The following is a 13,293-nucleotide window of genomic DNA, read 5'->3' on the forward strand; positions in this document are numbered from 1 at the left end:
AAGGAGGTACCAATCTGGGTCCACACTCTCCCAATCCCGAAGTATTCACTGATACGTTTCGAGAGGGCTGTGCTTTTAAAAGTCACACGTATTCTCTAACTCAGAGGGACATTGATTCTTAAACTCCATCTCTGTGTTCAGAACTCACCACAAGAACATCAACCTCCAATAACCATCAGCAACCAACATCATCCACTGTAGGTCACCCAAAGCAGCTAGCTCCAAAAGCAGCAGAGTGAGTCCATTTCAACACCCCAACACCCAATCTACCCATGTCACATCTCTTCATTCATAGAGTTAAACATTGTGGACCAACGGAAAGCTCATTTATTTTAGAACATCTCCTTCGTCTAAAGATATACAGGAAAAAATACTAATGTTCTCTATAAAATAATGAAGTCATTATTTTAAAGTGGATTGGGAATATCCCAATCCACTTTAACGTTCAAACACAACTCATAAATCCACCTCGATGGTGTATGAAACACATCACTAGGTTAAAACGCTGAGTGTCCACGTGCACGGCAATCTGGTGTGTGGGAATCTCTCTATGGGAACAAAACGTGATTCTAGTTGACGGAAAGAGGGGGGAAGCCCTACAGTCTTCCCAAGTGAGGGAGTTCAACTTGGTTTTGGCTTTCTGCTGCTGTTGCTTGTTTGTTTTAATTTTGTTTTTCAAGGGCTTTTTTCTCTATAAGATATACCAAAAAGAGCTTCAGAATCCTTGGTGTTCGGTCCGCACTACCTCTGAAGAATTATCAACGCTTTCCGGAGACGATGTTTGACTCACAGGCACACGTTTCAGGCTCAGGGCTCAAGACTCAAACTCATGCTCGCCTTTCACTACATGTGGGGGCAGTTACAGTGAGGGTGGGCAAACCCAGCCCAGGACTGTGATCTGGTGCTGCTGTGGCCTGCCAGACAGCAGGGAAAGGAAGGAGAAAGGCAGGAGGAAGGGGAAGAAGAAGCAAGAGGAAGGGGAACGGAGAAGGAAAAGGAAGGAAGGAAAGGATTTCCTACAAGTGCACTGGAGAGCCGGCACGGCGATACGCACTGATTGAACAGGATCCGGGAGCGCACGATGAACTTGAAGATGTACTCTAAAGCTTTCATGGCTTTATACAGCTGGTCGCTGATTCCTGGCTTCTCGGCATTGTCCACATAGTTCCTTAAAACTTTCGTCAGCTTCCTGTTCATGATGGAAAGAAACACAAGTTAACAAGTTCAGAAGATTACAATATCTCAGTTCTTAACTGGGTCAAAAATACACAAGTGGGTTCTTTTTATTTGGGTACACACTTATCAGTATATGCGTATTTGTGAAATGTATTTCAAGCAGAGTAAAAGCGACCCATATAATAACCCTCAGAGGAGCGAGATCTGAGCATTTAACAAGAACTTTCTAAGTTTTAGATGTTTCTGTAAGCATTTAAATGTATTATATAATTTATTCTTCACAGAAACACTATAAGGCAAGTGATGAGCTTTATCCCTAATTTACAGATGGAGAAGCCCAGGATTAGGTAGGTAAACTAGCTCTCCCAATGCTAAATAACAAAAATCAAAGGGATTTTTACAGACATAGCTATTTTCATAATGCTCATTTTTTTTTTCATTGAGCATATTGTATTTTCAAATGAAAGAGGCAGTGATGGTAATTAATCAGTTTTTGATTCTGTCCAAATGTCTGTATTTTCTACCACTACTGGCCCATAAACTAATAATCACTGTTCACAAGGATGACCCTCAAGCTATGCTTCCTCAATCATAAAAGAAAAATTAAATTAACTGCAATATACTATCAGCTTTTAGTGTACGGGGCTACACTGTAACTCTCCAAAAACTAGCAGCATATGTAAAACCAGTATGACAACAAAACCAACAAGACTACTCCCTAAACCAAACTTCTCCACTCCCCAACTTTTTATGTAAACCCACAGAACTTCCTTGTGGCTTTTAAATATCCAACACAGTCATAAAACTAACCTGTCAGGGTACTCACAGCATTTCCCGTTAAGCTGGAGCCAGCATGTGCTAGCTTGTTATTCGAGATTATTACAAGACACTCATAAGAGCAACTGTAACTTGGATTCTGGATGACCTCAGAACAGTTCTAAGAGTGACAATTCTACTGATAAATCACAACAAAAAGGCTTTTGGGCGACTGAGTGGATACGAAGTCATTTCTAGCACCGATAAGGCTGCAGAACTCAAGAAATGAGAGACTACCACAGAAGCCTTCCTGCCAGTATGTCCTGAAGAAGTGAAGCCAGAGAGATCCCCTTCCCACAGGCTCCCTTGGCCCCGATGTCAGGAAAAGTATTGTCCCATACATGTCTCCTGACGGTTCCCGAGGCACAGCAGAACATCTCAAGTCCTGGCATAAGACCTGTTTCACTCGGTTTAACTTATTTTCCCAAACTGACTGGACCACATACCTTTTACTCTTAAACCTTAATATTCCCAAGAAATATACATTCCATAGCAATACATGTTGGAAATCCTTCCAACAGATTAATCAAGGAAAAGAATAAAAAGAAGGAACGATTTGCAAAGAGAATGACCCAGAACCAGAAAATAAATCTGGAAGTCAAAAGACCCGAATCCACGCCAGCCACGCCACTGGTAACTGCAAAAGACCAAATTTCTCGGCACCAGCTCAGAGGGGCGGACCAAACGGTACATGGGTTCAGCGGGAGGGGAGGAAGGTCTGACGCAGCTCCGGGCAAGGCAGCTCTGTGGACAGGAGGAGCCTGTCCTGCTGGTCTTCTGGAAGAACCGTCCCCGAAGCTGACACCTCCCTCCCTCCTCCCTTGGACCAGAGCCGGTCACACTCTGATCCGCGAACTGCCCACGCAGGGGAGCTCCTGCTTCGCGAGAGTCAGAGGGCTAAGAGGTAATGCCCATCGCCTCCAGTCATCTTTCATTTCTTCTCTTGGAGTTCTTTGCGAGGAAAGGCTACAGATCTTAACATTTATCTAAAAGGAAAGACAAAAAGAAACTACCTGGGCCAGACTCTAACCTAACCAAGGCTTCTAGAAGAGGCGGAGGAGACACTGGCTGTGATGACACTTGGGACCCAAATGTCCCCTGGGCCAGAGACGGCTGAAAGTACTTCATTAGAGAAGACACAACCTTCCATGATTGGGTTAGAACTGCGTGAACCACAATTATCTCCTCTGGTATTTCAAGGCAGGGGGACACCAGCTAGAGGACCTGGAACGCAGCACGGTGACCTTACCCCTGTTCCGATTTTCTGAAACGAAAGTGCAAAACCTAATCTGAGCAAAGCTGTTTGGCCCCGTCAATAAAGGAGGAGAAGGGTGAAAGTGACACATATGGAGGTCACATGGCACCCAGAGCGGCATGCGGGCCACGCCCACAAACCCTGGGCTCCCTCTGGTTGCTACAGCGAGATGGTGTCACATGATCAGCCCGCCCACGGTCTGCAGGGAACTGTCCAAAGTGTGACAAACCGGGCTTCTCCACTGAGAGAACAGAATGTTTTAAACAAACGCTTCTTAGTCAGCAAGCACAAAGCTTGTCACAGCTTGCCCTGTGTGCTGAGGACATCGCTGCTCCCCGGCCACCGGGGGCTCCACCCACTGCCCTGCAATAAACATGCACTCAAGCAGACAGAGAAGAATCCAAGAATCAGGGACAGGACTGCTGACCTTGAGTTCCCACAGCCAAGGACGACAGGTTCTGACCTAAGTATGGTCAAGACACAGATGGGAGCTTTGACTCAACTTCCTGGCCCTAACAGAGAATCATTTCTAATGATTCTAAGTTGAATGTTCTTAAAGAAATTAAACCTTTCTTTTTCACTGCAACTCACACAATAAAAAGTCTGAAAACAATGTCAATAAATGCCATTGTGAGAGAATGAGGAACTCGCCCTAATAATTCCAATAATAACAAATCCTAACTGCTGCCTGGAGCTTTCTGCGTGCCAGGGATTATTCCAAATACCTGACATGTAATAATTCATTAAAATTCTCAAGAAAAACTACAACCGCGCTGTTGTACAGATGAGGAGGCTGAAGCTCACAGGGTAAAGTGACAGAGTTGGTAACATAAGCCCAGGCGGCCAGGTCCCAGGGCTGTGGCAACAACGCCAGGCTTCACACTTTCCCCCTGGTGTCTAGTAGACCCACAGGGGCCCATGTGGGGATGTAGAGCAGGTGGAGGGCAGCTGGCTGAGTAGTAAGAATCCTAGTTAGTTAGAGCCAAAGCTTCTGGAACAGAAGGAAAGGCTCTCTTCAAAAGGCAAAAAGAATCTGAAAACAATATATATATATGTGTGTATGTACATATCACACACACACATATTGATACACGTGTTAAGTGAATATCCCCGTGCTGCACACCTGAAACTAACACATCATTGTAAATCAACTGTACTTCAATTAAAAAAATTAAATTTAAAGAAAAAAGAAAGAAAGAAATGCAAGAGTATTAAAAGCCAATATCCAGATGAAGTCTAAAAACAATCGTCAAAGCTGCAGATGTTTTATCTGGACAACATGTAACATTCTGGCTCTCTGAAAATCACTAACCAACCAATTTAAAAGAAAAAGTAATTTTTTTTAGATCTTTTTTTTTTTTTTTTTTGGCCGTGCTGTGGGGCTTGCGGGATCTTAGTTCCCCAACCAGGGATCGAACTCGGGCCATGGCAGTGAAAACACCGAGTCCTAACCACTGGACCGCCAGGGAATTCCAAAAAAAAACAATTTTATCCAGCTTTGTCCAGCAGAACAAAAATAAACAAAATCACCTTCAACCTTAAAAGTGATAATAAATAAAGAGCAAAAAGATAGATTGAAAAGTACAAAACTGAATTTATTCACACTAAATAACCAATAACCTCAATACAGGACCACAACCATTTATTCATTCATCAAACAGTTTTCAAGAAGCTGCAGTGCAGCGGGCACTCTGCCTTCATGGATCCATTTCATCAAACACAAACTGAACGTTTCAAAGACAAACAAAAGGTGTGGAGAAGAACAAGAACTTATTCCGGAATCTTATAATATATCACCTATCTCTTTCAACAAGATTTTTAGGTCTGTTAAGAGAGAAACAATAATAAAAATGATCCCAGTAAATTCACAGTTGGGGAAGGGAAACATAGAATCACAGGCAAAAGTATATGGAAAAGACTCTTACAAAAATATACAAAAAGAAGTACTAGTTTTAAAACAACAAAAAAGAACTTACGTGTAGGCTAATGTTGCACTGAAGTGTTTCTTAATGTAGGTTTCCAAAACAGGATTAAAATGCTGAAATTTTCTATCAGCAATTAGTCCAATGATAAATACCTGTTAAATTAATATTTTCATTAGCAAAAGAAATGCAAACCATTTTGGAATCTTCAGCTGAATCACTTGCACTTCTGTGTGAGTCAACGAGCTATAACGCTTTCGGACACAGGTCGGTCAGCTACTTTACTTCTTCCCCTACAATTTGCATTTGCCCAACTACAGTGTCACAGTGGAAGAAACTTTCTACATCTCAATTCATCTGCTTTGACTGGGTTTACAACTGAAAGCGCTTTCAGGGTTACTGTGATGGATCCCGCCCCAGCTTCAAAGGCTGCAACATCAAAGTGTCCCGTAATATCTGAGCAGATGCAAAGTCGAGGCCTCTTACCAGAGCATCAAACACTAATGTATCAAAGGTCTCGCTCTCCGAATTCTCCATCATGATGTTGAAGAGGGCATCCAAGGTGTCCTGCAGGAACTAGAGAGACACAAAAGGTCAGCAGACGAGGTAAATTCACCCCACTCTCCCCAGCCTACAACAACTATCATCCTTGGCAACACTGCAAACACCCACCTTCCCCAAATGGCACCTACCAAGCTACAGACTTCGGGGATTTTTGTCAGCCATTAGCTTCACAAGACAAAAATCTGAGATGGGTGAATTCAGAACAAAGACATGCCACCCAGAGTCAAGCAGAGGATGGGCAGCAGGGAGATGCCCTATAGCCCACCACCCACCCACCCATGAGACCTCTCCAACCCTTCTCCTGATTTCCATCAGGACAGAGGGCTCAACAGCAACCCAGGGAAGACGGAATCTGACTCATTCTGTACACTCCTGAGTGTGGGACCTGAGCTAGTAACTGGGCAGAAGCCATACAGGGGCAAATTTCTAGTACAGTAAAGGATCTTCTACAGACACAGACGCCCAAGGACAGAAGAGGGGTACAGAGCAGAGAGCCATGAGCTTAATGTATTCAACTGTACTATAGAAATTCCTTTTATGCCTACTATAATTCATCAAATAAATATTACAGCATAGAATGACAAAACATTATGAATTTAATTTAGAAAAAATTAGGAGACTTCAAAGTTACGTCACACTAGAACCTGGCTTTGAACCCTGACCCCATTCTCCCCTGAAAGAAGTATAAGATGAACTAAGAAAGACTACATTGGAAGTGATGAGTTTCCTGTTTATGGGGTAGTTCAAGACTAGGCAGAATGACAGACAATGGACTACTGACCATAAAAGGGAATGACGTATGGCTCTATCATCTTTAGTCACTGGGATTGGTACATCGAAATCACAATGAGATATCACTTCACCCAGACTGAGGTGAAAGTCATCAAAACGATGTACAATAGTTAAGTGTGGGAAAGGACGGAGAGAAATTAGAGCCCTTATACAGCGCCGGCAGAAACGTAAAATGACGCAATGGCTTTGGAAAACAGACTGACAATCCCTCAATGGATTAAACGTAGATCTACCATGTAACGCAAACATTTCATTCCTGGGTATGTAACCAAAGGAATGGAAAACAAACATCCACACAAAAACTTGTACACAAATATGCATAGCAGCTTTATTCATCATTGTCAAAATGTGTCCATCAGCTGATGAATGGGTAAACAAACTGGCATATCCATACAATGGAGTATTTATTATTCAGCCAGAGAAAGGAATGAAGTTCTGATACGGCCACCACATGCCTTGAAAGCATCACACTAAGCAAAAGAAAGCCAACTGGGCTTCCCTGGCGGCGCAGTGGTTGAGAGTCCGCCTGCCGATGCGGGGGACGCGGGTTCGTGCCCCGGTCCGGGAAGATCCCACGTGCCGCGGAGCGGCTGGGCCCGTGAGACGTGGCCACCGAGCCTGTGCTCCGCAACGGGAGAGGCCACGACAGTGAGAGGCCCGTGAACCGCAAAAAAGAAAAAGAAAAAAAAAAGAAAGCCAATCAAAAAAAGTCATATATTGCCTGATTCAATTTACATAAACTATCCGGGATAGTCAAATCCATAGGAAAGCCAGTTGCAGGGAGAGTGGAAGTGATGGCCAACAGGTATGAGGTTTCTTTTTCCGGTGATGGAACTGTTCTGAAATGAGATAGCGTGGACAGTTGCACAATTCTGTGAATATACTGAAAACCACTGAACTGTACAAACGAAAAGGTGTTTTCAGGCATGTGAATTACATCTCAATCAACTGGTTATTGAAAACAAAAGGAGTAAGTGAGACAGGTCCACAGCCGGGACAAAGGTGTAACTGAGTGAGATCCCTAGCCCAGATCTTCCTGGGCGGCTCAGCCCATGCACAGAACCTCAGGGGCCTCCATGTCCCCAGCAGAGGACCTCGCACGGTTCGACCCGCAGACAGAGAAACTAAACATAGAGACCTGCTCCCCAACCAGTGCTCGCTCCCCACCCCCCGTGAGCCCTGGAACCTTGCCAACCCAGCAGCCCCCAGCTCTTCTTCCCGAGGGAGGACGTGTTCCCAGACCTAGGAAGTGATCCGAGACACGCCAGGCACACAATCCTCGTTCTAGTCCACTGTGCCACCTTCCACCTAGTCTGTGCCGAGAAGTGTCACATATAAATGGCACAGGAATGAAACCAGCCGGACCTGGAGGCATTCTGGTCTGGACATCAAGGGCTCCATCCACCCCGTAATTGTTTAAGCCTGCACCACCTCTCGTTACTTTCGTATCACTGCCCATCATTTCAGATTGTGGAAGCTTCGCAAAGGTCAACACTTGACGCCGCCATCTGCTAACAGCCCGGTGTTACTGCCAACAGACACACCAGTGTCCGGTGCCAAGCCCTGGCTTGTCACAGTTCATGGAGAGAGGTCTACCAGCCCCAACCAGACAAATGACACAGAAACAAGACAGCAGACAGCGGGGGCCTTGTGTATCTAGCCGTAGAGCTGCAGCAGTGCAGGGACACGGGTGTCCTGAAGGCGGTCCCTCACACAAGGCCATGAAAGACTTCTTTTGACACCCACCCTCTCTCTCCAAGACCATCCACTGGAAGAGCGCCACCACCATTTTCATTTCCCACTAACATGGGAAACTATACTTGTTACTAAATGAGCAACTACTTTTCTCAAGCAACGTCACTTTTACTATTTGCTCAGTCTATCAAGCAATGTCACCTTTCCACTAAAAGTTATAAAGACACAGAAGGGAGGTCCTGAATAAATGGAATAAAGCCCCCAGTCTATCAGTGTCCTTCAACAGAATGAAAGCAGCCCCCCGCAGGCTGGGATTCCCTCTGTTGCCGGCTCTGTTAACAGCCTGGTGGCCTTAGACGAGTCTATTCCCTGCTCCCGGCCTACAGGGCATTAGGATACGCTGTCAATAGGAAGGAATAAACAGGCAAAACAAGTAAGGGCCGGACAGGTCATCCAACCCTAGGCGGTACCAGTGAACACAGGAAGGAGAGGGAAAGAGGTGAAAACCACCTCCAGGGACAAACAACAGGATTTGATAATAGATTAGATCAAAGGAACCGAGGGGGGCAATAATACCAGATGGTTCTAGAATTTCCCTGGTCAGTGTGTCAACAGTTCAACATAAATACAATTCCTGATGTGATACAGGGACTGAAAAATGAAAGAGGACACAATTTCATTAACTGTGGGTCTTTTAAAGTGATGTTAACTTATTCACCCAGTTTTCATTTGAATTGGGAATTCATAAAACCCAGGGAAGTTTAAGATTCAGTTATAACATTGTTCAAGCCAGGAGAAGAAGACAAGAGCCAGGAAAAGGTGATTAAAATGTGAAGATTAGGGAGGACATGTCTGAACGGTCACACAATGAATTTAGGAGAGCGGTGCCACCAAATTAATTTCTACTGAAGTTAACCACACTGCTGCTTAATTAAGGCCATTTTAAGTAATTAAGTTTCACAGAGATAAGGTCGTCTCCCTCTGCAAGCACCTCTCACGGAGGATAAAGAACTGAGGCAGCGACACGGACCTGGCCGTGGGGACCTCGGCTCTCAGGCAGCCACGAGTGCTGGCCTGGCTTGTTGCACACCAGCCAAGGTGGAGCCCAGTGGCCACGGAAATGCATTTCCTTACATACAAGGAGGAGCCACTGGGCACAGGAGTGACAAGGAGAGCCTTTTACTGAAGAAAATACTGGAACCACCAACGATTACCAAATCTGAGCGCTCAGAGAGACCTCTAATCACTCTAGTCCGACTGTCCTATCGTAGATGAAGATTCAGGAGGACACCTGGCACTGCTCCAGGGCCTGCTCTGCGTGAGGCTAGGAAATCAATCCAAGACCACACGGGAGGAAAACGGCCAAGGCAAGACTGAGCGCTGTGATCTTTGTGACCCTCCACGAAGCTCCTCGCATCAATGACAGGGCTCCTAGGTGAGCCGAGAGCCGGGGTTGTAACGGTCACAGGGACGGTCGTGACAGCGATACGGATAAATCCCGACATACCAGACCACCTCCCAGGGGCCAGGACCTCATTTAACCTCCACAGGGACCCTCTGAACACGGCACTCTGCTCGTGTCCATTTTACAGCAGGGGGAAGCAAGCTTTAAAGATGTGATTTAACCTGTGTCAGCCACACACTGAGGCCCCGCTGGAAGAGGAAGCAGAACCCTAGACTTGGTTGATTCCCAAGCCTGTTTCCATCACAGTGAAGCCAGGCCGCGCTCCCCGGGCCAGAGGCCAAGAAGGATTCTGTCGTCTTAGAGGCGTATGTCAACATCCCGAAGACACTAGCTGTTAAAAGGCTTATGACCGGGCAGACCTCGTTCTGTTGCACTTGGCAGATATTGGGGTTTTTACCAATCAAAGATTTGTGGCAACCCTGGGTCCAGCACGTCTCCTGGAGCCGTTTTTCCAAGAGCAGTTGCTTACTTTGTGTCTTTGTGTCACATTTTGATAATTCTTGCAATATTTCCAACTTCACTGTTATGGTGTTTGTGATGGTGATGTGCGATCAGTGATCTTTGATGTGACTGTCAATTATCACTCACTGAAGGCTCAGGTGATGGTTCAGCGTTTTTTAGCAATAAAGTATTTTTTAATTGGTTTTTTAATGGACATGGTTTTTTAATTTTGAGGGGTTTTTGTTTCTTTTGTTTAAACTTTTTTCTTTTCTTTTTTTCCCACTCACTGCGAGGCATGTAGGACCTGGGTTCCCCGACCAGAACCTGTGCCCCCTGCAACGGAAGCACAATCCTAATCACTGGACCACCAGGGAAGTCCCTTGTTTGTTTTTTGGTCAGTTTTTGTTTTGTTTTGTTTTGTTTTTTAATTGAAGTATAGCTGATGTACAATGTCGTGTTAGTTTCAGCTGTACGGCAAAGTGATTCAGTCGTACATATACATATATCTATTCTTTTTCAGATTTTTTTTTTTTAATTGTGAATAATATTTTATTTAGTCGTGTTTGTTTACAACTAAAACTCTTGCAAGGAATTTGAGGACATCCTCCTCCGTCATTTGCAGGACATGAAGGGCTCTGGACGTTGTGAAAGTTTCCCTTTAAGTTACAACGGGAATCCAGAACAATGCTGTAGGGACCCCTGTCTGGGGTCTAGCTCAGAAAGCCAGATCCTTTTCCATTATAGGTTATGACAAGATATTGAGTATATGGTCCCCTGTGCTATGCAGTAGGTCCTCGTTGGCTATCGATGTTATATTGTACCTATTTTTTTTCACACGACGCTACTACACACTCAGCAGACTATGTAAATGTCAACTGTGATACTCACTGGGGAACCAAATAATCAGTGACTTGCGTTCCTGTGGTGGTCTGGAACCAAGCCCACGGTGTCTCGGAGGCCTGCCTGTACCATCTCGGGAGGCGGAGCCTACACCTCTTCATACCCGTAAGGACAACACAACGACCAGAACCGGCGTGGGAGCCGCGTTACCTTCACCACTTCGCCACCATCCACCTTCATCAGCTGCCTCAGGTTCTGCTGCAGCAGGTTGGTGTTGGATCGCCACTTCAGCAGCCCCAGCAGGTCCACTGGAAACAGTAAACGAACATCAGTTCCTCACAGCAAGGACTCTGTCTCCCTCCTTCACCCATCACGTGAGGTCCTCTACATCATTTTTTGAACAGATGAACCAAGCCTATTTGGAAACGTTCGCCACGTAAATATTTCATGACTCTCTAGCAACATCCTTGACACCCAGGGTGACTGGATTCATTATTTGCAACTACGTTTACCATGAAATGATTTCCACGTGGAAGCGTTCAAAAGGCATCTATCTGGGGAGCCTACAGAAGAGGGACCGGCCTTTCGAACCCACAAGAAGGCAGATCAGTGCGCGGAAGAAGGACCAGCCTTTCCAACCCACAGTGCTGTCCTGGCAGCTTCTGCCAAGGGGTTTTTCTCCTGTTCGAGAATAAGATTCCTAGTTTTTTAAGATAAAATAATATAAAATAAATAACCAACACAAATTCAAGTACTGAGAATGCAAGGGGACAGTCCCCAAAGAAGACAGGAACCCTGGCCCTGGAGACCACTGCTGCACTGAGCTTGTTGCCACCTTTACCAAGTCCTGGCCCTTCCAAAAGTTTTTGAACGTTTCTTTTCTAATAGAAACATCACAAGTTGAACATATTGGTTTTTGCAGACTATACGTGGAAGACAATGTGGAGAAATGATTTTGTTTAAGGCATGAAAACAGAATCCAAAACATCTCTAGGAAAGGACATTTTCATTTGAAGTCATATTAATATCCCATTACGTGGAAAACTACAGTTAGCAAAGCACATCTAATTTACTGTTTATGCTCATTGGGAATGAACTTCTGCTACAGAAACTGTCTCCGTAAAAAAAAACCCTAGTTAATACTGAAAAGAAAAATATAATTTTGGCAATAGGTAGAATTTCAGTGAACACAAGACACCAGTTATAATTCAAGGATCAAACCACACAAAAGGCACAAAGGTGATGAGTACCGAACACACATTCTCATTTATATCACCTTACGCCCAAGTGCAGCTGACGAAGGGAAGAGTTACAAACAGGAAAATGTGAAGGGGACAGCATTCTAATGTCTTTAGAATGTGTACAGAGTAGACTCAAACACCAGCCGGGCCACGCCACCAAGATGTGACCTTGGACAAGTACCTTCACCTCAGTTTTCCTATCTGAACAATGGGTACAGTGTTGCCTGGGTCACAGGGTTGGTGCAAGACTTCAATGGCAAGACGTGGAGAAAGCACTTAGTGTGATGCCAGGCAGGAAGACCAACAGGAGCCACCCATCAAAGAGATGAACGTTTTCGCCATTCGTCATGAAGGTTAACATGTTTTAATTTCTAATTGAAAGTGAAGTCATGAGAAGGGCTACATCCTGCCCAGACACGCTCTCAGTCCCAGGGTTAATGGAGACTTCCACCTCATAAGAGTTTCCAGCGTTTTTTTTTGTGGGTTTTTGTTTGTTTGTTTTATTTTTAAACAGCTTTTGCAAATGCTACAAGGTACTGCTTATCTTTGGTTTTTTGTTTATTTTTGGCTGCATTGGGTCTTCACTGCTGCGCAAGGGCTTTCTCTAGCTGCAGCGAGCAGGGGCTACTCATCATTGCGGTGCGCGGGCTTCTCATTGCGGTGGCTGCTCTTGTTGCAGAACATGGGCCCTAAGCACGTGGCTTCAGTAGTTGTGGCTTGCGGGCTCAGTAGTTGTGGCTCTTGGGCTCTAGAGCGCAGGCTCAGTAGTTGTGGCGCACGGGCTTAGTTGCTCCGCGGCATGTGGGATCTTCCCGGACCAGGGACTGAACCCGTGTCCCCTGCACTGGCAGATGGATTCTTAACCACTGCGCCACGAGGGAAGTCCACCAGTGTTTTTTTAATGGAGGTGAGTTAATACTCCGGATCCCATTCATGCAAAGTTAGTGGCACTTTGGATTAGAGGGAGGCTGAGGTTTACCTCTGTGTTGTACTTCTGAGACAAGATACAGCTGGGCAAATTAGCAGTGGACAAACACCTTTGAGGTGGGGGAGCTTGCTCAGCGCCCCCCCCCACCCTCTCTGATC

At 45.2% G+C, this 13,293-nt stretch overlaps 1 protein-coding gene across 2 annotated transcripts in view; it reads right to left on the bottom strand.

The window, feature by feature from the left end:
* The window catches only part of DOCK1 (dedicator of cytokinesis 1), a 504,544-nt gene that overhangs the window by 383,708 nt on the left and 107,543 nt on the right, over positions 1–13,293 (bottom strand). For both annotated transcript variants that reach the window (XM_067024326.1, XM_059053852.2), the window contains exons 19-22: positions 11,177–11,274; positions 5,656–5,745; positions 5,224–5,324; positions 1,055–1,189 (exon numbers count right to left, since the gene is read on the bottom strand). In XM_067024326.1, the coding sequence (XP_066880427.1) occupies positions 1,055–1,189; positions 5,224–5,324; positions 5,656–5,745; positions 11,177–11,274 (424 nt within the window). The remainder of the gene's footprint in view (positions 1–1,054; positions 1,190–5,223; positions 5,325–5,655; positions 5,746–11,176; positions 11,275–13,293) is intronic.

This window comes from Kogia breviceps, chromosome 2, assembly GCF_026419965.1.
Source record: "Kogia breviceps isolate mKogBre1 chromosome 2, mKogBre1 haplotype 1, whole genome shotgun sequence".
NCBI classification, from domain to species: domain Eukaryota; kingdom Metazoa; phylum Chordata; class Mammalia; order Artiodactyla; family Physeteridae; genus Kogia; species Kogia breviceps.